The 27,173-nt window shown below is 49.4% G+C and overlaps 13 protein-coding genes across 13 annotated transcripts; 5 read left to right on the forward strand and 8 right to left on the reverse strand.

The window, feature by feature from the left end:
• Positions 1 to 11: 11 nt before the first annotated feature.
• Positions 12 to 2,396, reverse strand: GL50803_007375 (Ankyrin repeat protein 1; the record flags this gene model as incomplete). The annotated part of the gene is made up of 1 exon (XM_001707800.1): positions 12 to 2,396. The coding sequence occupies one exon, from the start codon at positions 2,394 to 2,396 to the stop codon at positions 12 to 14; it is 2,385 nt and encodes a 794-aa protein (XP_001707852.1).
• Positions 2,397 to 2,458: 62 nt separating this feature from the next.
• Positions 2,459 to 2,851, reverse strand: GL50803_007374 (Spec3 membrane protein; the record flags this gene model as incomplete). Its single annotated transcript, XM_001707799.1, has 1 exon — positions 2,459 to 2,851. One exon carries the CDS (start codon positions 2,849 to 2,851, stop codon positions 2,459 to 2,461), a length of 393 nt encoding a protein of 130 aa, XP_001707851.1.
• A 73-nt stretch (positions 2,852 to 2,924) lies between these two features.
• GL50803_007373 (Ankyrin repeat protein 1) lies at positions 2,925 to 7,580 on the reverse strand (the record flags this gene model as incomplete). The annotated part of the gene is made up of 1 exon (XM_001707798.2): positions 2,925 to 7,580. One exon carries the CDS (start codon positions 7,578 to 7,580, stop codon positions 2,925 to 2,927), a length of 4,656 nt encoding a protein of 1,551 aa, XP_001707850.2.
• Positions 7,581 to 7,620: 40 nt separating this feature from the next.
• On the reverse strand, positions 7,621 to 8,124 carry GL50803_0028183 (Spec3 membrane protein; the record flags this gene model as incomplete). The annotated part of the gene is made up of 1 exon (XM_001707797.1): positions 7,621 to 8,124. The coding sequence occupies one exon, from the start codon at positions 8,122 to 8,124 to the stop codon at positions 7,621 to 7,623; it is 504 nt and encodes a 167-aa protein (XP_001707849.1).
• Positions 8,125 to 8,280: 156 nt separating this feature from the next.
• GL50803_0014438 (uncharacterized protein) lies at positions 8,281 to 9,285 on the forward strand (the record flags this gene model as incomplete). The annotated part of the gene is made up of 1 exon (XM_038045767.1): positions 8,281 to 9,285. The coding sequence occupies one exon, from the start codon at positions 8,281 to 8,283 to the stop codon at positions 9,283 to 9,285; it is 1,005 nt and encodes a 334-aa protein (XP_037901578.1).
• A 25-nt stretch (positions 9,286 to 9,310) lies between these two features.
• Positions 9,311 to 12,382, reverse strand: GL50803_0017169 (uncharacterized protein; the record flags this gene model as incomplete). Its single annotated transcript, XM_038045903.1, has 1 exon — positions 9,311 to 12,382. The coding sequence occupies one exon, from the start codon at positions 12,380 to 12,382 to the stop codon at positions 9,311 to 9,313; it is 3,072 nt and encodes a 1,023-aa protein (XP_037901579.1).
• An 11-nt stretch (positions 12,383 to 12,393) lies between these two features.
• GL50803_007368 (tRNA(Ile)-lysidine synthase) lies at positions 12,394 to 13,299 on the forward strand (the record flags this gene model as incomplete). Its single annotated transcript, XM_001707795.1, has 1 exon — positions 12,394 to 13,299. The coding sequence occupies one exon, from the start codon at positions 12,394 to 12,396 to the stop codon at positions 13,297 to 13,299; it is 906 nt and encodes a 301-aa protein (XP_001707847.1).
• On the reverse strand, positions 13,291 to 17,355 carry GL50803_0017168 (uncharacterized protein; the record flags this gene model as incomplete). The annotated part of the gene is made up of 1 exon (XM_001707794.1): positions 13,291 to 17,355. The coding sequence occupies one exon, from the start codon at positions 17,353 to 17,355 to the stop codon at positions 13,291 to 13,293; it is 4,065 nt and encodes a 1,354-aa protein (XP_001707846.1).
• Positions 17,356 to 17,747: 392 nt separating this feature from the next.
• GL50803_002661 (Cyclin-dependent kinases regulatory subunit) lies at positions 17,748 to 18,005 on the reverse strand (the record flags this gene model as incomplete). The annotated part of the gene is made up of 1 exon (XM_001707793.1): positions 17,748 to 18,005. One exon carries the CDS (start codon positions 18,003 to 18,005, stop codon positions 17,748 to 17,750), a length of 258 nt encoding a protein of 85 aa, XP_001707845.1.
• Positions 18,006 to 18,039: 34 nt separating this feature from the next.
• On the reverse strand, positions 18,040 to 19,392 carry GL50803_0017167 (uncharacterized protein; the record flags this gene model as incomplete). Its single annotated transcript, XM_001707792.1, has 1 exon — positions 18,040 to 19,392. The coding sequence occupies one exon, from the start codon at positions 19,390 to 19,392 to the stop codon at positions 18,040 to 18,042; it is 1,353 nt and encodes a 450-aa protein (XP_001707844.1).
• Positions 19,393 to 19,451: 59 nt separating this feature from the next.
• On the forward strand, positions 19,452 to 21,602 carry GL50803_0017166 (uncharacterized protein; the record flags this gene model as incomplete). Its single annotated transcript, XM_001707791.2, has 1 exon — positions 19,452 to 21,602. One exon carries the CDS (start codon positions 19,452 to 19,454, stop codon positions 21,600 to 21,602), a length of 2,151 nt encoding a protein of 716 aa, XP_001707843.2.
• Positions 21,603 to 21,630: 28 nt separating this feature from the next.
• GL50803_0017165 (ABC transporter, ATP-binding protein) lies at positions 21,631 to 24,171 on the forward strand (the record flags this gene model as incomplete). Its single annotated transcript, XM_001707790.2, has 1 exon — positions 21,631 to 24,171. The coding sequence occupies one exon, from the start codon at positions 21,631 to 21,633 to the stop codon at positions 24,169 to 24,171; it is 2,541 nt and encodes an 846-aa protein (XP_001707842.2).
• Positions 24,172 to 24,233: 62 nt separating this feature from the next.
• On the forward strand, positions 24,234 to 27,149 carry GL50803_0017164 (Sec24-like 1; the record flags this gene model as incomplete). The annotated part of the gene is made up of 1 exon (XM_001707788.1): positions 24,234 to 27,149. One exon carries the CDS (start codon positions 24,234 to 24,236, stop codon positions 27,147 to 27,149), a length of 2,916 nt encoding a protein of 971 aa, XP_001707840.1.
• Between the last annotated feature and the right edge of the window lie 24 nt (positions 27,150 to 27,173).

The following is a 27,173-nucleotide window of genomic DNA, read 5'->3' on the forward strand; positions in this document are numbered from 1 at the left end:
TGACTGTTTATCTACTTGCTGGCACTATCAAGGATGGACGCCGCAGCCTCTTGTTCTGCAACCTGTGCCACTTGAAGTGCAGTCTTGCCGGCGTTGTTCCGTAGGTCTTGCTCAGAGAGCAGGAGGCGGACGCAGGAGATGTTGTTCTTTGATGCAGCCCACATAAGAGCACACCATCCATTCCAGTCTCGAAGCGTGGTCTCATGCTCCGACAGTAACTTCACCCCCATAATATAGTCCATTTCGGCTGCACGCATAAGGGCTGTCAGTCCCTCCTTTGTCTGGATCCCGGCCTCTCGCTCTACAAGGAGAGAAGCGCAGTCGATATTCCTATTGTTGATGGCCATCATTAAGGCCGTGCCACAACTTTGGGAAACGAACCCTGGCAGCAAGCATCCTGCTTGGTCTAGATATTGGGCCACCAGATCAGGCCTATTTTGCTCGGCAGCCTCCATAAGCTGTGTTTTGTGCTCTACAACGCAGCTTGGTCTGCGAGGTGAGAGAGTTAAAGAGGCGCCGTGGGTCTTAGCATACGTTAAGACTGCCTTACGGTAAACGGTGTTCCCTGTCCGCGAGAGGTAGTCCAGGATATTGGTCCCATCCGATGCCAAAACCATCCAAGTCTCATCTATGAGCAGATCGAAGACCCTACGGTTAGCAGTTTTAGCAGCAACCATCAGAGGGGTTAGTCCGTCCGCTGTGTGCCCTTTCCCTTCATGCGGAAGCAGAATCTTGACCATATTAACATCTTCCGCTCTCATAGCCTTGATTATAGCCATCTCTCCTCGCTCGTCATGTTGCTTGCATTCATGTGGAGCTAGTAGTTCAACTGCGTCTGCGTTGCTTTCCAGAACAGCGTACATAAGCGCAGTACGTCCGTGAATATCAGACCTTCGTGCCTGAAAAAGAAGGGTATTGATTGCGGTCGTAAATCCAGTGATTGCTGCTAACATAAGCGCAGTCTTCCCGGACTCGGAAGAAGAAGGCTCACAGCTAGCAGCTGCGTCAGCGAGCTCAGCTAGGAAAGTTTCCTCCCTTTTGTGGACAGCCCACATGAGGACTGTTTCGCCTCCTGTCTCGGGGATCTTAGCATTCGTTTCCTCGAGCGCCAGTATGCGTACACATTCGGCGCGATTATGACTGATGGCATACATAAGTGCACAATGGTTATCAGAACTGAAAACCCCTGTTTCTTGTGCTCCTGATTGGGAACCTGCTACTATCAAATAAGAAACAACGTTAGCACGGCCCGCCATGGCTGCATACATGAGTGCGGTCATTCCCTTCTCGTCCCGCAACTGGAGCTCGTGTGAAGCTAGAAGCTTGACGGCCTCCAGATGACCTCGCTCAGCAGCGAGCATAAGAGCAGTTCTACCATGCTTATTCTGAGATCTAGCGAAGCCAATGTGCAAGGAGACGGCACTTGTATCATTGAGCGCGGCGGCCTGCATCAGATCAGTGTCTCCATCAGTATACTCGTAAGGCTGGACTGGTGCAGCCAAGTGCGCTGTTGTTTTAAGATGGACCAGGCTTGATATCTTCTCTAGATGCTCACGCTTTTTGGTATCGTGCTCCAGACAACCTGACACTATTCTTATTAGCTGGCCGGAGAATCCTCTTTCAGATAGTAGCTTTGGTAGGTTGATAGCACCATCTGTTGTATACATCGAGCTCATAGCGGGCTTCATTGTCATGATCTTCAAGACCAAGGTTCCGATGTTCCACACAAGTCTTTCATCAAGGGAAGAACACGATATATGATTTGCTACCGGGGAGGGTACGTGGAACGGAAGTGAAAAATTATATTGCTCATGGTTGAGTAGAAGGTCCGACAAAGAATGGATTTGATAATCCATGTACTCACAAACAAGAACAGAAAGGGGTTTCCCCGGGTTCTCCCGTTCTAGGAGAAGGACGTTATCAGGTGTGAAGAAAAGGGGCTCGTTCAAAGCACCCAATTTGCGGAGAGAATCAATGGCCGTCACAATTCCAGCTAAGATCTCCCAGACCTCAGATTCGGAGAAGCTTGATCCCGTTGATCTGCGGCGAGATATTTCATCCGCTAGACTTCGGCCATGCTGCACCTCCTGGTAAATGAAGCCCTCCCGACCGTACGATACTACGCTTCCGTGCAGAGCGAGACAACTGCCCGGCAGTTTAGGCAAACGAGCGCCTATGTCTGCAAGCCTTTCAAGGTTCATGACCAAACGTCCGCGGGCCTCTAATGAAAGCTCAGCTACATCGTACTCCAGTATGTTAACGGGGCTTCCTGTCTTCAGTGAGACCGCAGAGTAGAGTCTACGGGTAATGACCTCTGGACCGTGGATCTGTACTCCCTGTAATTCACTACTAAGCTGAACGTTAGTATACTTTTCCGCGATGACACCCAGGTGCATTTTAAAATTGAAACGATAACGGTGTGCAGTGTTGACATACCACCGGTAGCTTTGCCGTACCGTTAGACCGGCGGGGCTTGCTGAGGCTCGATTGTCCTCCTTGGCTCGGAGCGGCCACCGTCATCGGGACTGTCTTTGGCATGAATCACCAACAGTGCTCCAAAAACAATGCTCCAGATCCACGGAACAAATAGCCACATGAGAAAGAACTGGATTGCAGCAATGATAAGTAGGTTACAGCGGTTTCTGTGGGCAGAACTCAGACATGCTGAAAGTGCTGTCCCTAGCCCCGAGACTATTATGTTGCAGATGAGAAGCAGCACGGCGACGCAGATGGTGGTCCTTGGGGTGTGTCCTTGGAAGATGTATGTCCAGAGGGGAATCTGCTCATCGTCGAGGGACTTGGCGGGGGCTCCCTCGGCAGGCGGGTGTTGCGTAGGTTGCGCGTCAGGCATTTTTATTCTCCATGGTACAAAGCTTCGAGGGATGCGAATTGTCTGAAGGCGGGTTTATCTACCTTAGTAATCTTTAGTTCTTTGTAAAAATAAATGACGGGGTCAAGGGACGAAGCGAAGAAGGCCTCTGGGCCTCCCTGATTACCAGAGAGGCAGATACACCGGGGAGAGAGGGAGAAGGAGTGTGTATAGACATCCTGTTTGTGTGGATCAATGACGTGGATGCACTTCGTCTATTTGAAAGTTTTATTCCAACGCTACCAGTGGCCAGCTCTTCTCTGATATTGCTTCTCCCAATGGATATATCTATATGTTGTGATAATACCGCCATAATCTTTGCGTCCTGTATGGCTGAGACGAACTCCTTTGTCAGCAGCCGACTTTCCCTTGCAGCCAGAAGCGATATTGATTTAATATCACGACGATCCAGTGCAAATGCCAATGCACAATCGCCATCTAAGTTTAGACGCCCGGCTTCATCACATAAAAGCGCTGCGCTTGTGGACTGAGAGTGCTTTGTTGCCCACATGAGAGCAGTATTTCCACTGCGATCAGACATTCCTTTCTGCGTCGAATAGTAGAGGCTTGCAAGGGGCAGGTTTCCCATTCCCGCGGCAACCATGAGGGGCGTCAGTCCGTTCTTATCGCAAATAGTCGTACTGACGCCTGCTGTTTGCTGCACCAGTATTCTGCATATGTCCTCACGCTGTGTGCAAGTGGCGATGAGCAACGGGCTTGGAAAGTCAAATGCCCAGATCCCGCTGCTCCATTTTCCGACAAACGATATGGAGTGCTCAAGAGGAGCCAGCATAGCAACCATGTTAACAATTCCCTTTTCGATGGCAATGATCAGTGCTGTCCTGCCCGTGGGATCTGTGGCTCCGGCCTCGTGAAGAAGCTCCTCTGCCAATGCTTGGTCGTTATTCATCACAGCCTTGTGCAATTCTGTTACTCCACTTTCGGACCTTATCGCCGGTTTTATCAGTGACGCGATTTCGGAAAGTCCCAGCTCTGTTGCCAGTTTCCAAGGCAGAGTCTCTCCAACAGTTATGCTAGCCTCTATCCGGAGCAACTTAATTACGTCTATATCTCCCAGCTTTATGGCGAGTGTTAGAGCGGAATACATTCCACGGTAGACAGCTTGGCAGAAACAGATGTTTTCCTTGACCAGCTCCAAGTCTTTGTTCACAACAGCAGCCATCAAGGGCGTGAAGCCTCTACGTGATATTCTTTCCAACTCTTCCTTGCAGCATAGTAAAGCTGCTGCAGCTCTATATTCGTCTTTATCCAGAGCATAGTCTGTTGCTACCAGGCCTGCTAAATCCTGCAATCCGCCCTCTGTGTCCATTAGCAAGTTAATCGCATCTATGTTTCCTGCTGCTGCAGCCAGCATTAGGGCCGTTTGGCCTTGAGCATTTCTTCTGCGCGCAAGGTGCATGCACATTCGCATACCTTCCAGGTTGCCATTGATGGCCTCGACGTGCAGCTGTGTGTGTCCGTCTTCGTCTTCGAACGCTGGGTGAAGGACGTATTGCTTGAGTAGGATAGTGGCCTCTTCTAATTGCTCAGCTGCCTTTATAAATCTTGACGGGTTAGGGTGTCTATGAATGAGCTGTCTGATAAGCTCGGTGTTTTTGTCCGCACTTACTTTGGAGGGACGAAGGAGTGCTTTGAAAAGCGCTAAGTCACCGTCCCAGTCGCTAGCCATAGATGGCTCTAGAAGTGCTAAGCTCAGGAGTCCATTTGAATAACAGGGAAACTCATGCCGCAAAGTTAGGGTAGCCCCCTCGAGAAAATCGTTGTCCAAAGCAATGTCGGTTGCTAGTTCTCCTGCAGAACTGACAAGGCAAGACTCGAGCGGAGCAAGGACTGCAACAATGTGCTTGTATTTATATTTCATAGCATACATCAGTGCGGTCCAGCCTGTATAATCCTGTTGACGGGCCTCTAAAAGGAATTTAATCGCTCCACTTATATCGCCTGAGATGGTGGCAATCATTAGATTAGTATATCCACAGGAAAGAAGAGCCTTTGTCTCAAATGGAGAGATAAGCCGGAACGTCTCAAGGTGGCCTTCTTTCAAAGCAAGCATCGAGGCGCAACATCCATACTTTTCAGTATTCTCAGTGCTTACAATCCCCCCTTCTAGTGTCAGCAAATCTTGGTCAATATCATTGAGTCCAAAGCTTGCCGCCAGCATCAGTGCAGTGTGACCATCATTGTTCTTCACTCCGTGGCAATGTAAAACCGCGAGAAGGTCGGCTCTTTTCCGAGTCATGCTACCATTTTGTGCACAGAATCGTATATATGTATGCAGTGGAGTCTCTCCCTTGGAGTCAACGTCGTACGTCGGTCGCAAGATCATGCAAAGATCGGGGCTCTGCACCTTGTACGCCAAATACCATGCAGTCACCCCATCTTCTGTGATGAGATCCCGCTCCATCAGCAGAAGCTTGACACAGTCTTCGTCCCCAGTATTGACCGCATACATTAGGGCAGTCCACCCCTTGCTGTCGCGAGCGTTAGCTTGGTTGATATAAAGCCATACCAACCCGGGGCGTTTTTCGGCGGCAGCAATCATCAACTGCGTCATATCAGGGGGATACTTCTCTGCATTGGGAACAGCCAACTCATATTCAGCAATAGCCTCTGCAATATTGAGGGACCCACTTAGGACAGCAAAATCAATTGCACTGAGACAACGGTTTCCTGTGGTGACTGCGAGTCCAGCCTCTAGTGATGCTAGTAGCACCGCACACTCCAGACTTCCGTGCATCGATGCGTGCATCAAGGCCGTGAATCCATCATTATCCACCAGGCCTACTTGTCCTAGGTGGCAGAACACCATAAAAGGATCGCCGTTCAATGCCCCGATCATCAGGTTAGTCCTTCCACACTTGTCCGGCGGTGATGTAACTACGTGCTCAGGGAGCAGAAGGTGCTTTGCCAGCTCAAGATTTCCCATGTGGAACGCTATCTCAGCAGCAGAAATGCCTGGAGCAAGGAGTCGGGACGGGATATCCTTGGAACTGCTTGGCGTTAACTTCTCTGCAGGAGCCCCAGAGAGAACGCTTTTTTCATACTCTAACAGCAGCAGAGCCATCTCCTCTCGTCCATGAAGGCAGCTCTGATGAAGCGCCGTGTGTCCATTATGGTCTCTTTCTCCGGCCTCGTAGTTTCTGAGGAGGCAAACAATTTCTTTGTGTTTGAGTGCAGCTGCAAGCATAAGGGCGGTATAATCGTCATTATTTTTCTTTCTGGCCAGGGAGAGGAACAACCTAGTGCCCACTGTGTCGCCTCCCATGACAGCGCGGTGCAGCTGAGTGTTTCCATCAGAATCCACGACGGGGCTCTGCTCTAGGACGGTGAGAGCATCCATAAAGCCACTGTCTCGAGCCAGCTGCCACGGGGTGATACCAGAAGAAATGCAAATATCTTTTTCTGTCGAGAGAAGCTTAACACAGGTAAGGCTTTTGGAGGCTATTGCATACGCCAAGGCAGTGTTGCCAAGTGTGTCTACCCGTCCAGCTTGCCCTAAGTTTAGGTAGACACCAATAATGTCGTTATTACGCACGCTCTCAACTAGCGTGTCAGGAGCCTTGGGGATATCTCCGCTGTACGATAACAGTAGACGAATGATAGAGTTCGGATAGGTGCGTGATATTCCAATAGATACTGGCAGTTCTCCGGCTGCATTTTTGACAGCTCCCTCTTGTGGAGCGAGTATCCTTATAATTTGTGCTAGTACGAACTCCTCAAAGGCAGCATATGAGCAAGAGGAGTCAGTCCCAGGCTTCGGGGTTTGAAACGTCGATCTCATCATTGCATAATGGAGCGCAGTATTTCCTGTAATCGAATGTACCTCTCCACACTCAAACGGGGCCAGAATTCTTACTACAGCAAGAGAAAGCCTCTTAGCCGCCATCATCAAGGCCGTGTTGCCGGTCTCATTGGTGCTTTTAGCAAACACTGCACCCAGTTCCTGTACCACAGCGAGATTATCCGTTTCAACAGCTCTGAAGAAGTCAGCCTGGGTAGATGATATGGAACATATGCTCTGCGTGTGTGGGTTCTCGTCCATGGAAGAAAACTCAGCCACAAGCCTATCTTGAAATGTGCTAAGGGACTGGTTATTAGTATACATTAGTAAGCACTGAATTAAGCTTGCTATACGCGAGCTGCATGACAGTCTACTACTGAGGTCAGAGGCTGCCAATTCAGCGCTCAGACATGGATATTCTCCAGCGTACGATCTATAAATCGCTGCACCAAGTCCACGGACAGCAGGCACGACGGAGGATAAATTGTGGTCCTCCTCTGGCACCAAGAGGAGTTCAATGTCTCCAAGAAATGGGATTTCCCCTGCCCTGTAGAAGACATTACTGCATTGAATCGTGGATAAATAAAGCCCAGCCGATGACAAACGCTCAATGGCTAGCAGAATAGAAAACGCCACGTTGGCTACATCCAAGTCTGAGATCAAATTCTTTAGGACACCGCCCGAATGACATATGTTTTCGAGCGTGAGATGGTCACTTTCCAGTGCATAGAGTCTGATCACGTCTCCTTGAAACACGATCTTTCGTAACTTTAAAACATCACATTCCAGCGTGTTTCGTGCTGCGTTGAGTCGATCGAGGGCGCGTCTCAGGATGGGACTGACTTGAGCTTCTTGGTGAGCTGCTGCCGCGTTTTCTTTTGGGGGCGCCAACTCTTCTGATTTGCTCATTAAATCCTGATTTTCAGTTTGTGTTCGCATTTACTCTAGACTAGTACATTGGAACTGGGAATTGGTGGATCGAGCGAACGTGGTGGCCGTCTGAATCGGGGGAATTTGTTGTGCTCTGCGTGGAGGGAGTGTCCGGTGTGGGTAGATCGCCCGATGCCCTCATAGCCGCAAGCCGTCGAAGCTGGTCTTCTACCTGGTGCATCTTGGAGTGTGATATTAGCTGTGCACCATAAAATAGGGCCCAGCAATAGGGGAAGATAAGGGGTGCGCCAAAGAACTGTAGAAGGCCTATGGAGAGTATTGTCCGTCGGTTGGCCTTGGCCGACGGGGCTATCGCCGAAAACATCGTCCCAATCCCTGGGAGCACTATGTTGCAGAATAGGATCGTCACAGCTGCGCCAATGGGAAGAACCGGGGTTGCTCCCGCTTTGACATATGAGACAAAGGACATGGGCTCGCACTCCTTGCACAGGGGCCCTTTTGTTACTGGCTTATCATGTGCAAGAGATATCGTTTCGTCGCTCAGACACACAGGAGAGCTCATTTTTGTTCTAGAGGTACTAACCAACTAATGATTTGTGAATGGCTTGTTAGTAGAGCTAGTATCTTCACAGCTCACACCCAGAAAGCATGCCAGCTTTTGCCATACTTGTCAAGTTCCTTTCAGCCCATTTAGCGCACGGTGCACGCGCTGAAAAAAATGTTCTTCGATATTCTCTTTGTAAATACAAGCACAGGGATACTTCAGTATCACCACCGAGTCAACACGTTCTTTACTGATTCCCCAATGAAGCCCCATAGTCTGTGCATGATTCTCAGGTCTATAACCCAAGCATCCATGGAAGTCTTTAAGCAAGCTCTTCTGTACATGGAGCTCAGCTCTGCCGCCATATCGATTTATGATGCCCAGCCAATTACCTGCATTGTTATTCATGAAATCTTCGACAGAGATTGCTACGGCTCCATACTCTCTGAGGCGTTTGTCAGTCTCTATAAGAACGTAATACAGAATTCGTTTACGCGGACGCAGCATATGAACCCCCCGATAGCCCAATCGCATGTCACTTCAAAATTATTAGAATATATGCAGTTAGCCCTCTCGATTGTCCTGGACAGAATTTGCTGCATGAAGTATACTGCGTCGTGCTATGTTATGATTCTTGACCACCCTTATTCTCCCGTCTTTCCGCCTGGAATGATCATGGGGAGGACTAAGCACCTTCCTCCCAGGCCAAACTTCGCTGAACTGAACTCGAAAGCAATAGAAACCAATATCAGCAACCTCATTGATCAAATTAACGAAGCGCTAGAGGTCATCTTTGCCTCGTCGGACGGTGGATCCGTAGCAGATAACCCTAACAATAAGCTCAGCTCCCGTCTTTCTACCTTCGAATTATGCTACGACATGTCCTTCCGGATTCGCGTCACTAACGTTTTCCCCGGTGCATACGTTGTGCTCATGCAGAATAAGCGAACGCGGCAATACAGTTCTCTGCACCAGGACAATGCAACAATGTCTATCATGACTCAGGAATCTGCGCTAGAGCTATCTGCGCAGGCATCAACCCTCACTGCAACCCCCTTTCACGGGAAGTCCGGCACCGCTAAGTTCGAGAAAAACAAGTTCATGGTGAGCCAGTTGACGCATGCTATCGCCCGCATCTTTGACAGCGCACATCAGATACGGCAACGGAATAGCACCTAGCAACACCCACCCGATCACACACGTCTTACTTACGGATCTTCATAGCGGGTATATTAGCATCGTAGTCCAGAGCATGGGTCAAGTTCCTGTGTCTGTTGTACATTTGTTTAAAGTTGTAGCGCCTATTTCTCGGAGATCCACGTGGGGTATGATCCGTATTTCTGCTCATCAATGCATTCCCAATTAGTGCCAACAGCAGGAATGCCCGTATCTTACGCAACGTCTTTCGTGTTTTGGTGTCAAGCTTCAAGGTGCGAAGAATTTGATCTCGCTGGACAAAGGCGTCCTGTACTTCTACGTCCTCAGTTTCATCCACAAACTCGTCAAGGCTTCGTCTTTCTTCTCTGGCGCCTATAGCTGCGCTCAATCGCTCAGTGACATGTCTTGATCTGCTTATGGACCCACGTCTCGAACGTGGAAATAGGGGGTCCTGGTCTGAGAGAACTGATGTTTCTCTCCGCGTATCGGTGTAGTCAGAGTATTGGGCATCAATGCTTCCTCTTATCTGCATATCCAATGATAGCCTGTTCATGGAGTCTATCGAGGCCCTGGTAGCAGAGCTCCGGCGCTCAAGTATCGAATTAAGGCGATGTTTGCGTTGATCCGGCGTCAAGGCCCGCATTCTATCTGCGACACTTGACGATTGAGACACCGAAGTGCTTTCTGTCATCCTATTTGCGAGGTTTTTTTGTGCAATGAGCATTCCGTTGATATTCTTTGTTTTGGAGTCCAGCGACGAGATTCTCACGGGGTAAAGACTACTCTCACCAGCTTGTCCCAGTGGTGATGAGCTCTGCTCAATGATGGATAGACGCATACTCTCAGGGGGTTCATGTGGTACACCCTTGGTTCCGGGAGACGGCAGTGGAGGCGTCAGGGCCGCCTTAGCTACTCGAGAGGCTGCAGGAGACGAACCAGGGGTACTGCTGAGACTGAAGGTCGAGGGAAGAAGTAGTTCCTGTGCTGCTGTGTGTGCCACTCGCATTTCTAGTGAGTGTCGTGGCTGAGAGATAACATTATTGTTCACCATTTCCTCGAGTAGCGATGTATTTTTCTTTCGTGATATTTTTGTGTTAGTATTCGTGCCTGAAGTACTGAAAATATTCAAGGTGGGGATTCGCACACCCTTCTTTTGTTGTTGAGATAAGGACGCCGTGGTTCCTATAGGGGTCTTTGGATTGGCTTTGGCTAGTACAGTGATTGGTTGCTGACTCACGATGCTGGCAGTAGACTCTTCAGAATCTATGTTCTTATTAGGCACTGGAGACATGGGTATTTGCTGATGGGGCCGCGTAAGTGAGGCTTTCCGTTGATGCGCCCCCGCTTCTTTTGGGACTTTTTGTTGTTTGGTGGTAGGCCGCTTTTTAGATGTCTTTGCAGTCCGCTTTGTCCTTTCTCCCTCTCGATGAACCTGAGTATTTTTCCCTTGCTGTTGCTTGACCGAGGGTCGCTTTTGAATGGAGCTGATGGTACGCTTAACAAGACTATCTGCGCTTTTTGATTGTTGTGTCAGCTGCCTACCTTGGGTTAACGACTCCATGCTTGATGGAGTAGGAGTCAAGAGAAGGGTATCCATGGACTTTGATGAAACTATTTGGAAGCCTTCTGTGCTGCTATCGCTATTGTCTTCAGGCTTTTCGCAAACAGGTGTATCATCATCGACGATTTTATCACTCTGGAGAGGCTCAGGTTGTACATCGTGAGATTGCTGAGACGAAATATTAGATTGACTCTGGTATTCTGTAACATGTGATGGAGGACCAGGCTGGACTGAATAGTATTTTTCTGCTGCTGTCTTAATATGTTGGGCAGCATAGTTAAATGCCAAGAGCTCGGGATCTAAGTTATCTGCTGCACTGGATCTTAATTGGAAGGCATCATCTAGAGGGTTTCCACTGCACCCGGCAATAGTGGAAAGGAGCATCTGAGACGCGCCCATTTGAGAGTCAGGCTCATCCGTGGCATACTTGGCTGGACTAGACTTTCTCTTGGGCGATTCAAAGGCTCTTGCTAGTGAATCTGCAAACGCCTCTGTCCTTCCCCTTTTAGTAACGTAAGTCATGGATGCAGGGGATCTAATCCTGTTGGCATTAACGTCAAAGCATTGGGGTGTCATTTGCGAGGTAGCGCCTGCTTTAACACCTCTCTCGGCTTTGGAGGTGAAAGTATTGCTCGACGAACGGTGATACGGCTTGCTGCGTATAGGAGACAACGCCTTAGCACTCTCTGCAACTACCGCGTTCTGAAATATAGCATTCGCGTTCCCATCGTTGATGAACGAGACAACATCGTGGTTAGTTATATTATTAACAATGTGGTCCAGCTGGTCGAGCCGACGCACCGGATTGCACACCAGTGCACGATCCTCGCTGGCCATTTCTTGTGCAGCGTAATAATCGCAGTATTCTCCGTGCTGAGACAGGTCGCGCCGAACCTCCTCTTTAGCCTCGACCAGGTGCCCAATGAGGGACCTGTTTATTTCTACGTGGTCAAGCACGGCCTTCTGTGCCATATTTTGGTGTAGATTGATCAGCTGCTTGTTTGAAGACGCAGCTGAACGTAGCGGAACACGAGAGGCGTATGTATTATAAAGCTGAACGGAAGTGCGGGAAGGAGAACCCTCGGAGCTTTGCTTTGTGTTGTAATCATAGAGTCTGGACTGGTGCCTGATTTTGTAAGGCAATGCTGTCTGGATGTTTCGTGCTGCCGCATTAGGAGACCAGACAATCGCTCCACCGATTTCTTCAGGCGGAAAGATCCGCTGGAACGCATCGATACACGGCTCGGAACGCCCGACCCGCTGGACTATACTGGCAGATGCACGCTGCAACGCCTTAGGAGTGAGGGCCCCGTTGTCGAGGCATTGCTTTGTGCGCTCTAGCTGCTTGTGAGCAACAGTTAATGCTGCAAGGGTTTTCTCGGCCGTGCTCTTGGAGTTCACCGTGATGTTGTGGGACGTGTGGATCAGTTGGTTGGAGCGGTTCAACAGGCCTTTTGTGGCGATAACCACCTCATTGATGGCCTGATTCCTCTCACCGATAGCTGACTGGTGCCTGTTCCCCCACGCCTTGGCGGAAGAATAGGACCCCAGTTTCATTAGAAAAATAAATGGAACCCACCGTTAAGAAATGCACCTCTTGCACTTGCGAACCCGTCTCTGCGCCTGCGCATGAGCAACAGAAGCTTTTGGAAAACACATCTGCACCCTCAGCCTCTGCTACATTTAAGGCAGTTTCCAAGCGCCTTGTTAGAAACGTAGGCAGAGCCATCTCCACCTACAAACTTATTGAACAGGGCGATCGTGTTGCACTGGCCCTCTCGGGAGGAAAGGACAGCTGGACACTTCTCCACGTCCTCCTTGATATAGCAAAACGCTCCCCAGTTAAGTTCACTGTTATCCCTGTGACGGTGGAGACAGGATATCCAGGGTTTGAAGCCAATGTCGCAAAGCTCACGAAGTACATTGAGGAGAACCTCGGCATAAAGCACGTGGTCATAAAGGAGACCTTCCCGGAGATAATCGACGGGAACTTACGCCAAGGAACAAGCAACTGCTCGTTCTGCGCCCGCTTACGAAGAGGAACCCTCTACACGCATTGCCAAAAACTGGGGATTAATAAGCTCGCCCTAGGTCACCATAGGGAGGACGTTAACGAGTCACTTTTGATGTCTCTTTTCTTCAACGGAAAACTCTGGACGCAAGGCCCGATAATTCATAACTCAGAGAAGAACGTTACGCTAATTCGCCCCATGGTATTCTGCGCAGAAGAGGACACTATTGCATATGCGCGCCATAGTACGTTTCCAATAGTTACATGCAACTGTCCCCACGAGGGAAACAAAGAACATCGGCGGTACAAGATCAAGCAGACGATTCTTACCATGCGCCAGTGGATTCCAGATATCCAGCGCAGCATCTTGACGGGGGCCACAGAGCTATTCCAATTCATGCAATATACAGACAAGGGCAAGGAGCGAAATAACAGAGCAGAGGACGATGGTGAGCTAATGTAAACTGCAAGCATGCGCTCTGTCGGTGAGTAAAGGAGTAACAGGGGCTATCTCCTTTGTATCAATCTGATAAAGGGTCAGTTTCTTAGTTATGGTTTCCTTAGTTGCAGTCAGAGGACGCGATAGAAGCTTCTCGTAGTTTAGTTGTGCAGGAGTGAAGGGGTGCAGACGAGGTGCAGTGCACTGGGCGTATCCTCGGTAGACGCGGCCCACATCTCTGTCTATGATGGCTTCTTTGTAGAATCTGCGGCAGGCTTTCCGATTAGAGACCGTCTTATCCCCAGCAACCGCTCGTTGTCGAGGGCCCCTATCATGTTTATCTGGTGGAGGATTTGGTGGAAGCTTTTCTAAGGTATTAGTGATACGTTTATCAGAATCGTGCATGAGACCTCGTACTAGAGCCCCATTGGCATCACCGTCGTGCTCAGCAAAAACGTTTGTTGGTGCCTCTTGCAAAGATACTGGGTCTAGATTCTGACACCCGTGTGGATCTTCAAATAATTGTTTGCAACCATCACTGACAGGAATATTCAGCGTGGCCTCGTCATCCTTTGCTTCCCTTGTGACTTCGTCGCCAGTCTGTAGCACCGTTACGGGCTCAACAAGATGATTGTGAACTGTCGGTCTATCAGTACTAGTAAGACATCCATGGTCATCTAGAATTACTTGGGAACTACCAGTATCTATCCTCGAAGCAGTTCTAGCAGAAACGGGGGGTCTGGCTGGTTCCTTGGAACGGGTACAGGATGGAGCGCAAGAAAGTGGACGGGATATGCCAAAGCTCGCGCAGCGCTGCCTGTTAAGCCCCTCCTTGAGAAGTTTGGTCAGGTGCGAATCGTAGGCTGTGGTATTTAATGCCGCACTTTTAGCAGCATGATTGCGTTGCGGAGGAGCCCGAAGTTTCGGGGTGTAGGCCTGGAGGTACGCGATGTAGTCCAGCATCATGTTAGAGTGCGGACAAGAAGGCAGTGCAGTCTCGCTCCTGCGAAGATTAGGTAACGGGGTTGTTAATAGTCTATTTGGAGTGACATCCAGAGCTTGCTTCGATATGCCGATCATTGGATTATGCGTTGGTGTGCTTATCACAACCTCTGTAAGATTCTGCGCTAGTGACAAATGCGGCCCTTCATGTTGAGCTTCTTCAAAACGGTCAGTCGGGAGCGATTCTTCCAAAGGAGAAGAAGATGGGGTGTAGAAAAACGCTTTGACAGCCTTAAGGTTTCTGTCGGCTTCAATTGTGGCATCCTGTGGGCTGGTAATCTCATTAGTTAGCTCTCTGAAATCAGGGGGTTCAAATCCGTCAGGGGCGCTGGAATCTGTGTCGGGGTGAAGTCCTCGTACCTTATGTATTACAGTATCCCCATCCGAGTACTTAATTCGTTTGTACAGCTCCATGTTCAGGCCTCGCTTCACCCTATCGATTCCATATATTCGTCTGATCTCGGCATCCTTTCGGAGATCGTTAAACAACTTTGTAACGCAATTTTTCTGATCAGGAGTCACTAGACGCTGCGCATATGGAGATAATGCAGAGTCATGAGAGGTGTTGTGAAAGATCTGCTTTATGTCTTTCACGTCCTCTTCTGTGAGCGCATTAGTGCGCGCAGAAACGGCGTTGCACATTGTAGAAATTTGGTTCTCCTTGGTGGGGATCTTCATCGGCGCGTATACACTCCGCACGATTCGTGATGAAGCATGTGGCGTTTGGCACTCAATGCGAGTATCAACCGGTGAAGTACCACTCAGATCCTCAGGAAAAATTCGAATATCACTCGGGACGTATGGAGAAGGGATATCCTTCACACTTCGAATGATGTTCTCTCTCTCAATGGTCATTGGAGTGTTGTATAGTAGCCTTAGATGTGCAGGAGAATGCAGTGGCAGCATTCCAAAAGCAGGCGCAGTACGTGGCCTAAAAGAAAGTAGATCAGGGCGCAGAGGCTCAGTGCGAGACACATAAGCAGAGGCAGACCTCAGCTTGTAACAGCGTAGCTTAGGAAGATCCGAGCTTCGCCTTGATACAGTGGACGAAGCGGCCTTATTACGTAACCGTTGCAACTCTGTCTTTGTACCAGATGCCGATGCTTTTATGAATGCTCGCAGCTGTGGCGGATAGCGGGATATACCCAAATTGATTGGAGGTGGCGGTTTTGAAGGCACAACGGCCCCACAAGCATCTGTTTGAGAAGCTACATGTTGGAACTCACTAGGCATAGGGACACGGAGAACTGAAGGTGCTGGTAAATCTGTAGGCATCGGCTGCGCAGCATTGTGAAAGGGAATCGGTTCAATGGCCACTAGTGAATGAACAATAAGACCAGCAAGTTTAGTTAGGTCAGGCATCCAATAGTAATTTTGTGCTCCTCGCTCCTGAAGCCTGGACGCCTTTGAACCTACCTGCAGCTGTGTCTGGGAACAAAGGGCAGGAGGGCTAGATAGAGTAAACCGCTTTGGAATGCGGCCTCGGAATGAGGGGTTGGGCCGTATGTGAGTAAAGCTAGACTGTAGAAAAGCTCTAGGCTGGTGCATCTTTTCCTCCTGAGAAGGGCTGGAAAGGCCATGCTGCGAGGTAAGCAACTTAGATGGCGGAATACTGGGTTTTATGGCAAGAGGCGGAGACACGCACACGTATGACGTCCTCGAGCTTTTCTGGTCAATGTGCATAGGTGGTGGGGTAGCAGTTGGCACTCGGGAAACTACAGGCGAGATGGGAGCATCGTAGGAGGGCCGTGCATCGATAGGTCGATCTGTGAAATGGTAAGATGTGTCTGACGATGTATCTGTTGGTAGATCCGTTGTCAATAGCGGGAGTGAGATCGATGACAGATGAACAGATTCAGAGTTCTCGCGAGACTGTGAAGCCGTATCCTCAGAAGTATAGTACTGCAGTGGGTGGATAACAAAAGAATCATTTCCAGACTCTGGAAGTAGCCTCCTTTCGAAGGAAAGGATATTTCCACAAATAGTCTCACTCTGCGTTGGATTAGATTGAGAAAACGCATCTTCAAGGTCCTTCACCTGGGGAGACAAGTGAGACCCGCACTTATCTGACGAAGTATATTGTGGCATATTGGCACAGGGGCTTCCCGCTTGCGAATTATTCTCCTCGCAACAACTGGGAGAGGCAGTGCCAGGAAGCATAGATGCATGTTCCACTTTAGTTGGCTGCTTAAAGGATTGAGACTTCTTGCCCTCAGCAGTCACGAAAGGTTCATGAGAAAACTCTGCTTCCGTGCCCTGGCCAGGGTCTGGCCAAGAATTAGCTGTGTCAGTATGCATTTCTTCTTGTGACTCGAGTACGTCATGCATATTCTGCGAGCCCAAGCTGCCAGCTATGACCAACGGCTGCTTAAGTTGTAACGCAAAAGCGCCTTCTTGTTCCACGCCAGTAGTTGCATGGAGCATGCTCCTCATAGATCTCTCTGTTCTTTTGACAAGGTTAACATTCTTCAGGGTGTAAAGAGCATTCTTGTGGGCCTCTCGATTACGAGCCTCCTTGTGATGAAAACGGGAACTCTTTGGTTGCGGAGTTATGGTTGAGACTTCTTGCTTCGAGCCATCTGTCGACTTTTCGCAAATCTCGGGAGGCTTATTGGCATGTGTCAAAATGGGTGGGGGATGTCCCAAAGTCGCCTGACGAACCGGCTCAGCCACAGAAAGCATGCCCCCTCTCCGCTTTTCCCTCCACTGACTAACGGAGTGTAAAACATTGTACTTGGTTGTGCTGTAGCCCTCATTACAGTACATCACGCGAGGTAACGTGACTGTCCGCCGAGAGTGGTTAGAGATCAAAACGCGGGGCTTCCTTGTGTCCATGTTCTTGTCATCCGAATAGATGTGTTCATTGAGGACTATTTGGGAGGGCATGACATAGCGTTTCTGGCCACTGGTTCGGAGCCCAAGAAGATCTATGGAGTCATCGCCCTTAACAGGCCGCAACCTTAGAAGCTGCTCTCTTTCTGGCTCAGTATGGACGACGATGCCTGTGTCTCTAGCGGAAAAGCTTCTATTGGGTCGCTCTGAAAGTGGCCTCTTGCGTTCTGCCCTTCTGATAATCATGGACGCCGTGTATGGGCATAGCAATGGCTCAGACGGCCTCCCTGAAAAGCTAGATGATTCACAAAGGGCCGCTTTAGACAGAGAAGAGACAGGGCGGTCTGGATTTGTTTTTGTTCTGGGCAGACTTACTGTCCGATGCACATGCTATCGGCCTCTACATGTCTCAATGACAGAGTTTAGAGACCTACAAAAGAGTCTTCTAGACGGTGGTGAGGGGAAGAAACTCTTGCAAATGCAACCCACAAGTGGCCGTGAAAGCAGAGAGGCACCCTCATTATAATCCCATCACAAGCGCGGAGTTAGCGCATCACCCCTGTGCCCAGCTGACAGCAGATAGCGCGCACAAACCCTGCCTAAAAACAGTAACAGTTTATTCACGATACAGCCCAACATCATTGGGCATCCTCCGGAATGTTTCCGTCATGAGGGCGCCTGAACATCAGAATATTTGGTTCTGGCTTATGGTAATCATAGTGCACCCAGCCTTGCGACATCTGAATGCCTAGGCCTCGCCACTCCTGCTCCGACAACAAGTGGTCAAAGTTATATTTTTTCACCATCTCTTCTGGCATGATAACGTGTCGGTACTCGTATACGTCGTCGTAGTACTTGCGCGAGTAATAAAAACCGTTGTGAGCCGTACCTGACATTTGATTTTTGACCTTCAGAATTTCTGTGGAGAAACTAGTGGAACAAGGCTGTATATGCGCTCAAGGAAGGCGATTTCTTGTCATAGAGGCATGCTATGGCTCGTTTCCACTGAGAAGTCTCCTCGATAAAGGCTGCATTCTGACCCTCATCTAACCCACTATTTTCACTAGCCTCTTCGCTTTCTTCGCTTTCCTGATTAGACTTTTTGACTGCTAGTAGCTCATCTATTTTACTGATGAGTCTGTCTGCGCGTTCCTTGTACTCTGCAAGATATTGTCCTGTGGGGAGGTTCTTAGATCCGTGATCAGAGTATCTCATGTGGGCCAGAATTAGGATTGCTTTTCTGATGCTTGCTACCAGCTCCCGTGAAGGTCTAACTGCTGATTGCGGTAGATCCACGATTGCGTCCACGATAAGCATTATCTTCTTATTAACTCCTGCCCTACTCAGCTCTGTTGTAAAGGAGTCGCTGAGTCTATCATTGCTCTTAAAAAGGGAACATATGTATGTGAAGACGGTGGCGTACGGTTGGAGAACAAACGGCTCCTCTTCCGGAATTGAAAGTAAGATAGACAAGGCATCACAGAAGAGGTTCATCTTAATTATGTTTTTGTAATTCTCATACAGGACAGCAAGGTAGGCGATGATGTCTCCTGCTCTTCTCATCCGCTCGGTGTCACTCATGATTCTGGTCAGCGAGATAACGAACGGCTTAAGAAACAAGTCTGATGCCAGCAGGGCGATGCAGCATCTTTGAGGATCGGATGGAGACAGGGAAGAGAAAAGTATGCTGGGCTGCAGGATGGCTGTGTACGAAAAGAGGCTCCGCAGCTGCTCGATTGTTTGAAGTGTGAAAGGTGTCTGAATCGCGAATGTCAAAATCACATAGATGTCATGGTAGCTTGTGAACTCTCTCTGCTTGCGGACGTTTAGGATTTTTGTGAGCAAGTCGACGGGGTTCTTGGATATTTCGGCGCAGGTAGGAGCCTTTGTCTGATTGGTCAGTTCGAAGAAATTCCCGTTATAGAAATCGCTCAGCTGTGCAGTGTCCTTTGGAAGCGCTACCCTGGGCAGAGAAAAGAGGTACTGCTCCAAAGCCGTTTTGATCTCAGGGGATATGTTGCTGAGCCAGGAAATAGGGAAGCGGGGGGCATAGCCTGCCATTACCGACTGCTTCGTCAGTTTGCGCTTCTTCTTTGGCGCAGATTCCTCGTTGGTAGGGTCTGCGGTGTTCTGCTCAAGGAAGGACTGTTTGCCGCGTGGCTCTAAAAATAAGGTGCCGTTCACGTCGTAGCCACTCACCAATATGGTTTTCTGCCAGAGGGGCGCGCCATCATGAACGTAGCCGGCGGGAAGCTCAGCGGGTGGAAAGTAAAGGGCCTGCATGCTGTAAAATACTAATGCCCAGTATAATTTTATGCAATCTGAAAAGAAGGCAGGGACAGATGAGTTGGCACGCAGGAGAGGCTTTGGAGCGGCGCGAGTCGCACAAGCTACGCGAGCCCAGGACCGCCGAAGAGGGAGAAGACATCGAAGAAACCATTGTGGAGGCGACGCGGGTAGCGCAGGCACTCGAGGCCTTGTCTCAGCGGACGGACTATATCGTGTCCCTCGTGAGCCCGGACAAGGCTTCGGAAGAATTCAGACTAAAGATATTCACATTCATCTCTAAAGTAATAGAGGCTGTACTGCCGAATACATTGATTGTGCCTTACGGCAGCTTCATCTCCAAGATCTATCTTCCAAGCTCTGACTTGGATATCTGCTGCTTCAACCATGGTCTTGACGAGATACCCCTTCTGCAGAAGATTCTGGAAGCGCTTACGGTTTTCAGTGATCCGAGCCTTCGACCGACCGGAGTCCGGGTCCCTCCCGCAGTGTCCCAACTCATCAATTCACGTATACCGACGGAGGAGCGGTTGGAACTAGAGAATATTGAGTTCATCATGGCAAAGGTGTCCTTGATTAAGTGCACCGTTTGTGGATTGGGAGTGGACATCTCGGCGGCCCAGCCCGGCTCACTGGTTACGTCTCTACTAATAGAGAAGCTTTCTCAGTCCATCGGGCGCAATAACCTTCTTAAGCGCTCTTTTCTCCTCATCCAGTCCTGGTGTTTATATGAGGCGAGAATCGTCGGTGGACACTCACAGATGCTTAGCTCTTACGCACTCCGCGTTATGGTGATCAACATCTTACTAAATTGCAGAGATATCTATACGCCTTTCCAGGCGCTATATGTCTTTCTTGCATATTATTCTAGTTTTGACTACGATAGGGACATTGTCCATCCTTCTGGGCCTCTTCCAAAGCCTCCAGCCCATGAGTCTCTTACGGCGGCTCAGCTCAGTGGAAGTATGGAGGTGTTAGAGAGCCACATCTCGCCGTCGTATCTAAATCATCTGCGGTTTCTCAGAGACCTGTGCAGTGGGACAATATACAAGCCCGAGGTTCAGAATGTTTACGAAATAGTTAAGACGTACTTTGAGAAGCTCAGAGAAGCTCAGGAAAAGCCACTAGAGAGACTTGGAGACCCGCATGAGACGGATGAAACCCGCTCTACGCCGATTGATGATAGAAACACCGTGTCTGCTCAAGCAGATGTGCCGTCTTCTGTAGATGGTACAAAGGATCACGCAGTGGGTAGTGATTTTGTCAGTGTGGACTTGGATGATCGGAGACATCAAGGCACAGGTGAGAGGGCTTTTCCTAAGCGGCAGTGTAAGCATACAACCGGGCTAGTATTCTCTAGTGTGCCGACCAGCACCGAGAGCGCCACATCCATGGCCAGTTCAAATGCTGATGCGCTGCCTCACCAAGAAAAGGTATTCACAGATGATGCAGATGGTGTTGAGGCCGCATCACTGTCCCAGCGTCTGGGCCTTAAGCACCATGCAGTGGGCGGTGATCAGAATGCAGTAAGTCCCTCTGTCTCTCCTTCCCTTTCTGGTCGCCAGCCTGCACTAGAGAGCAAGCCATTTTCTAATGCACCTAGACCAAACACCAAAACAGAGACGGTCTCCTACGATCCGGTCTCACTAAAAGGGCTGACCAACATGTCTCGCTCTATCCTTTCTTACTTTAAGGACCAGGGAGCATTTAATGAACCGAATCTCAACGATCATGACATCCTGCTCCTTTTTAAGCGGTATTTTTCTATGGGCACACTCCCTAACGTGCTATCGGACTCTCGAGCGTTTCTCCCTTCCTACATCTCAATAGTGGATCCCCTTCAGGTGATTAATAACTTGGGGCGCTCTGTCTCTGAGCCTAACTTCATGAGAATCACTCGGTCCTTTCAGACTGCACACATAGTTCTTTCCGATATAGTTCAAATGTGTACCACAGGAAACATGACCATAACGGAAGCATTAGCGGAATACGACTGCTTTTTCATCTCTACTCTTTCTATCTTTGGAGACATGAGTATAGAGAAGCTGACTGGTGGCGTATCTGACCTGTCTATCAACGTAGACGTGCTGGAGGCAGGGTGCCACCTTGTCGGGGCAACAGTATTGGGGTTCCCGATCGATGCACGGTCCTCACTGGTCGGATGCCTCCAGATTGGCTCTTGCCAGCCCACACCCGGTACTAAGTAGTAAACTAGGTAGTAAATCAAAAAAGGACATGGCAAAGGGAACCAGGATTCGATCCATTCCCATCTCCAATCAGCTGTCTGCGTTCATAGTCTTCTTTCTGAAGCTTCAGCTAATGAATTGGATGTCGACCCTGTTTGTCGTAATCTTTCCCTTTATCTTTTACATTATGCTGTATGCTCTAAAAGAACTTCTCTATTGGCTCACAGAGGGGGCCCCCTTGCGCATAGGGTTGATAGAAATAGCAATGACCCTTTTTGCCACCCCAGTGTCCCAGCCGCTGAAGACAAATGCGAGTCTTCCGTACCTCATCGACCAACAGAAGTACCACTTAACTAACGGACTTAGTATCGGCCACTCATTTAGCGCAACGTCCACGCCAGTCACCGGGCTCACGTTTGGCTCTATAGGAAACTGCCACGGCACAACCACTGTCCTCAACGTTCTTCCCATTATCCAACTCATTCCTATTCCAGGCATTAAGATCTCTGCAGATTCCTTGGGGCTCAAAACATGTAAGGATGGAACGCAGACAAACTACACGGGGAGTATTCACAATCTATCCATTAACAGCCAGCCCATCATCGATTCTGCCATTTTCACAGTTATGACAGAGACCTTCTATCTCCAGCCAGAGGAGCAGTTTTCTCTAAATCCTGAGTTCTATACCGTCAGAAACAATCAGCTCAATTTCTCAATAATGGGTCCACTAGAGATCCACAATCTCGACAGATGCAACTTCAGCATATATACACGCGATTGCCCGCTATTAGAGACCAACCAGGCTATTGTGGGAGGTTCTACAAATGTTACCGAGGACACGTATCTCAAGTCAACCACTGACATGGTGTATAGAGCATGGTACCAGCTCCGCTATGCCTCTGGGACTCCAGAGCAAGGAGCTCCCGGCCTCCCCGAGGGTCTTCCGGTGGGGAAGCCCATCCCACAGTTTAAGGTCATCGACTATGTTCTCATCCCAGACGTCAGGTGGATCACAGACGTTCTCATGGAGCAAGGGAGCTATCTGGTCTTGCTCTTCATAGGGCACATCGTCATCCCATTAATCACTGTTCTTCTTGTTACGCAGGCATGCACAGGTTTCACGAGTTTAATCTATTCATCTGGCCTCCATCCTGTCGTGTATTATTTAACGTTCTTTATCTATTACTACTTAGTGTCTCTTGCAATGTCAGTTATAAATGTCTTCGCTAGCATGGCATTCTCGATGGATAGTGTTAACAAGTTGGGGGGCCTTCTCGTCATAATAACATTTACCTATCCAATCTTTTCCATCCCACTAGCATTTGCATTTGCAATGGCCTTTAAATCCGTGTTCTCTGCTGCAATCATATCCTGGTTCAGTGTAATTTTCGTTCCCCAGATGATTTTGCTTTTATCTAAGGTATTGCCGTTCAGAATCAATATATTGGCCTGGTTCCTGCCATTTTCCTCCCTATCTTACATAACATCAAGCATCACCATTGAGTCCGGGGCGATAAACGGCATCCTTGTCTTTTGTGCAATCCAGTGCGCGATCTATGGACCGGTAATGCTATTCTTGGAGATCTACCTCACTGCACGTGGTATAGCGAAAAGAAAGGGGCTTCTGAAGTCTCAGCAGCTTGAGCAAGCCGAGCTGACGATAGCAGAAGATGACCAGGAGAACGTTGCCGTGAGTGTCTCCAACCTGAGCAAGACATTCAAGGCTAGGTCAGGGTATGTTCATGCTGTGAAGAACCTTTCCTTCCAGGTGCGGACGGGGGAGATTTTCTCCCTACTGGGACACAATGGCTGTGGGAAGTCGACTACTGTGAACATGATTGCAGGGGCGATTCCTCTTACGTCTGGGTCCATTAAGCTCAATGGGTATTTGTGTTTTGCGCCTCAATACGATGTGCTACCGAACGATACCAGGGTCGATCATGTGATGACCATGTTTGGACGAATGAGGGGGCTGAGCAAAAAAGAGTGTGAGAAGGAGATGGACGAGCTGCTCACCACTCTTAATTTGAGACAAGTCAAACACAAGACCATAAAGCAATGTTCGGGTGGATCGCAGAGACGGATATCCTTTGCGTGTGCATGCATTGGCACTAAGCCTCTTGATGTTGTCCTTTGCGATGAGGTGACCACTGGTCTGAGTCGCACAGATGCCATGGGTGTCTGGAACGTGCTTCTTGGGCTCCAGAAAAGAAATATCAGCGTTATCCTTATTTCCCACGATCTTGACGAGGCAGAGATGCTCTCCACCAATGTCTTATTCATGTCTGGTGGTCGCGGCATCAAGCAGGGGAATCCTACGGAGCTATGCATGAGCACAGAGTACCAAATATGCAAGATCAAGTCTTCTCACCCAATTTCAGAGCTGGAGCCACTTGTAGCAGATGGACGCATCACGTGTGTGCACGAGGCCAACGACCTCATCTACCAAATAAAACTTGACATCATGACACCCGAGGAGGTGCTTGATGTAGCCCTCAAGTACGAAGACTGTTTTGTTGATAATGTGGGTCTTGAGGATGTCTTCTTTTCTATTGAGTCATATTTACACAAAGAGCAAAGCGAAAGATAAGATAACGCGTTCTCTAGGTAAATTTGATCTTAATTTATTTCTAGAGTGGCGCGCGGTCTTTCATGTCAAGGAGGTATCCAGCGCGCAAGTATCCTACTCAGGCCGGCGCAGGTGGGACCACTATGGCTACTTCCGCACCTGCTCCCGTGATGGCTGTGCCAATGATTCCAGCGGTTCAGAGCCAGGCTCCTCCGCAGCCTGTCTACTCCGGCCAACTGCACCCTCCCGTGGGTGCTCCGTCACAGCAGGTGTCTGCAGTTCCACTTATAGGTGTTCCAACGTCTCAGCAGCAGACATTTACACAGCCAAGTATTTCTGCTACTCTACCGCAACCCCCTGCAGGCATAGCTTTACCGCAGGCTGCACCTCCGCAACAGGCCATCAATTACTCTGAAATAGCAGGCTCGTCTATTGCCTATCCGAGCGTGAATCCGGCTGCTCTGTTCGCCCCCACAGATCACTCTCAACCTTTCGCCAGCAGCCACATAGTTACCACTCCCCACTATGTAAAGCTAACACACACTGCACTGCCCCCGAGTAGCCAGGACCTCTCCAATTATGCCCTTCCCGTTGGAATGGTGATTGAACCGCTAGGGCCTGCAGATTCGCCCCCTCCCCTCATTGACTTTGCGGCAGAGTTCAACATCCAGCCTCCCCGATGCCAAAACTGCCAGGCATTCATCAATTGCTACAATACCTTTACCCCAGATAGGGTTTCGAGCATTTGCTGTCTCTGTGGACATTCAACACACCTTGACCATGCCTATCGATCATCCATTGACTTTTCTAACCCAAACTCAATAGGATCCAATCGCGTTGAACTGACCCATGAGGCTTATGAAGTCAAGGCCACTAAAAACTACGCAGCCAGGGCCAACCAGACACTGACATTTCGAACGTATGTGTTTCTCATTGATGTCAGCCCCCAGGCCATATCTTCTGGTCTTACTTCTGTGGCTTGTGAGGCCTGCGCTGAATTTATAAAGCTGGCTATAACAGACAGCACCGAAAATGACAGGCGAATCATGCTTGGGATTATTCTCTTCAACACCCACCTGCACTACATCATCGTCAAGGACGCTGCACGATACGAGCTTTACACTGTCCCAATGATAGACGAAAGGTTCATTCCGGCGCCACGGGATATCATCGTATCTGCAAAGGCACGAGGAAATGCTCTCCTTAATGCTCTGCAGCAAGTCGTTTCTGTGTTCTCCCAGGCAAATACAGTCTGCCCGCCGACATCGAATCAGAAGGAGACGGGGACGACTCGCGACGTCTGCTTTGGTGCGGCTTTGGATGCAGCTTACATTTGCATCTCCACTATTGGTGGGAAGATCCTATACTTCTTATCATCTCTTCCTTCTTGCGGGATGGGCTCGCTGCACGCCAGCGTCCACAAGCGTAACGGCAACCTCCTGTTTTCGTCGACAGGATCGCACTCTAAGGCATTTGAATCGGGCGATATAATAAAACAGCTTCTGACCCCTGATGCAAAAGATAGCGAGTTTTACATAGATTTGGCCGTCAGATCGACCATAAACTTTGTCTCGATTGATGCCTTTCTGTGCCCACCCGCTTATGTTAATTTAGGTACGTGCTCGAGCACGACATCTTCGGTGGCAATGGGAGGCTTTCTAGATCCTGCCACGCTAGCAGAGTTGTCCAGATGCACTTCTGGGAGATATAACTACTATCCTGATTTTAATGGTAGTAGAGACCGAGTGCGACTGTATTCTGATATCCTGGATGTGTATCAGCGCTACTCTGCTTTAGAAGCGTGTAGTCGCATTCGTTCCAGCAAGGAAATTGATGTTGCCTACACATATGGAAACATCTACCAAAGGCAGGAGGGGATCACACAGCTGGCGCAGTACGATGAGCAGAGTGGCTATGGGTGCGAGATTGTCTATCGAGTGAAAGAGATCCATGCAAAGACCCTGTACATCCAGATGTCGTTTCTCTACACTGACGAGGCAGGACTACGGCACATTCGCTGCGTTACCAAACCCTTGCCAATCGCGTCCAATGCCGGTAGCGTCTCTACTGCCAGGGGCAGCTCTGTTGTTCTCTATAATTCGGTGGACATCAATGCTCAGGTAGCACTACTAGCCAAGAAGCTGGCGTGTGTTATGCGTACTAACTCAGAAGTGACGTCTAGTAGCAACAGCACAGTTATGTCCGTCGGAACAGAAAGCACTAAGTACGAGAACGTTTCTGGAAGCTTGTCTAGCAACCAGCCGTACCATGGGATCATTGCTGGTCTGTTTGCAGACCTTGTAGTCTGTCTTCACAACTACCGGTCACTCCTAAATCTACAACTAGACCCTCTGCTGAAGTTCATTCCAGAGAAGCTGTCCCTATTGCCGCTTTTTGTCTACGCTATGTTACGAACTCATATGATGCGTCCCGTTAACTCGAAGAGCGCCCGTCTGGAGGAGCGGGTCTTGTCGATGATGCGCATAGAGCGCGGTAACGTGGCGGCGACTCTGAACGTGCTATACCCCAACATGTATTACATCCACCTTGATGAAGCGACAGGGCAGTGGGTGGCCTCAAAGACGCGCTTGTCTGCAGAGTATATGGTTCCTGGAGGAATCTATTTCATCGAGGACGTGCACGCCTTGTATATATTTTTCCACCATTCCATCTCGCCCAGTACAGTCAGCCTGTTCTGCAAACCTAACAGCCAGGGGGCTATCAACATGGCCGAGCCCCTAGAGCTTCTCCCATTGATAGACCAGGAGGACATAGACTCAAATCTGTCTTCCCAGAACCCACTTGACCTCGTGTCCAAATTGGCAGCACTTCTGCGCGAGCAGCGAAACAGCTATCTCCCCATATTCCCAATTACCGCGGAGACCAGGTTGGTCTCTGCCGTCATGAATTGCCTGATTGAAACGCGACAGGGGAGCCAGGGCTATGCAGACTTTGTCCGGATGCTTGGAAATGCCCTAGGCGCCAAGGCGGTTCGCTGATGGCACGGAGTGAATAGCAGCCTG

Source organism: Giardia intestinalis, chromosome 1 (genome assembly GCF_000002435.2).
Source record: "Giardia intestinalis strain WB C6 chromosome 1, whole genome shotgun sequence".
Lineage (NCBI taxonomy): Eukaryota > Fornicata > Diplomonadida > Hexamitidae > Giardia > Giardia duodenalis.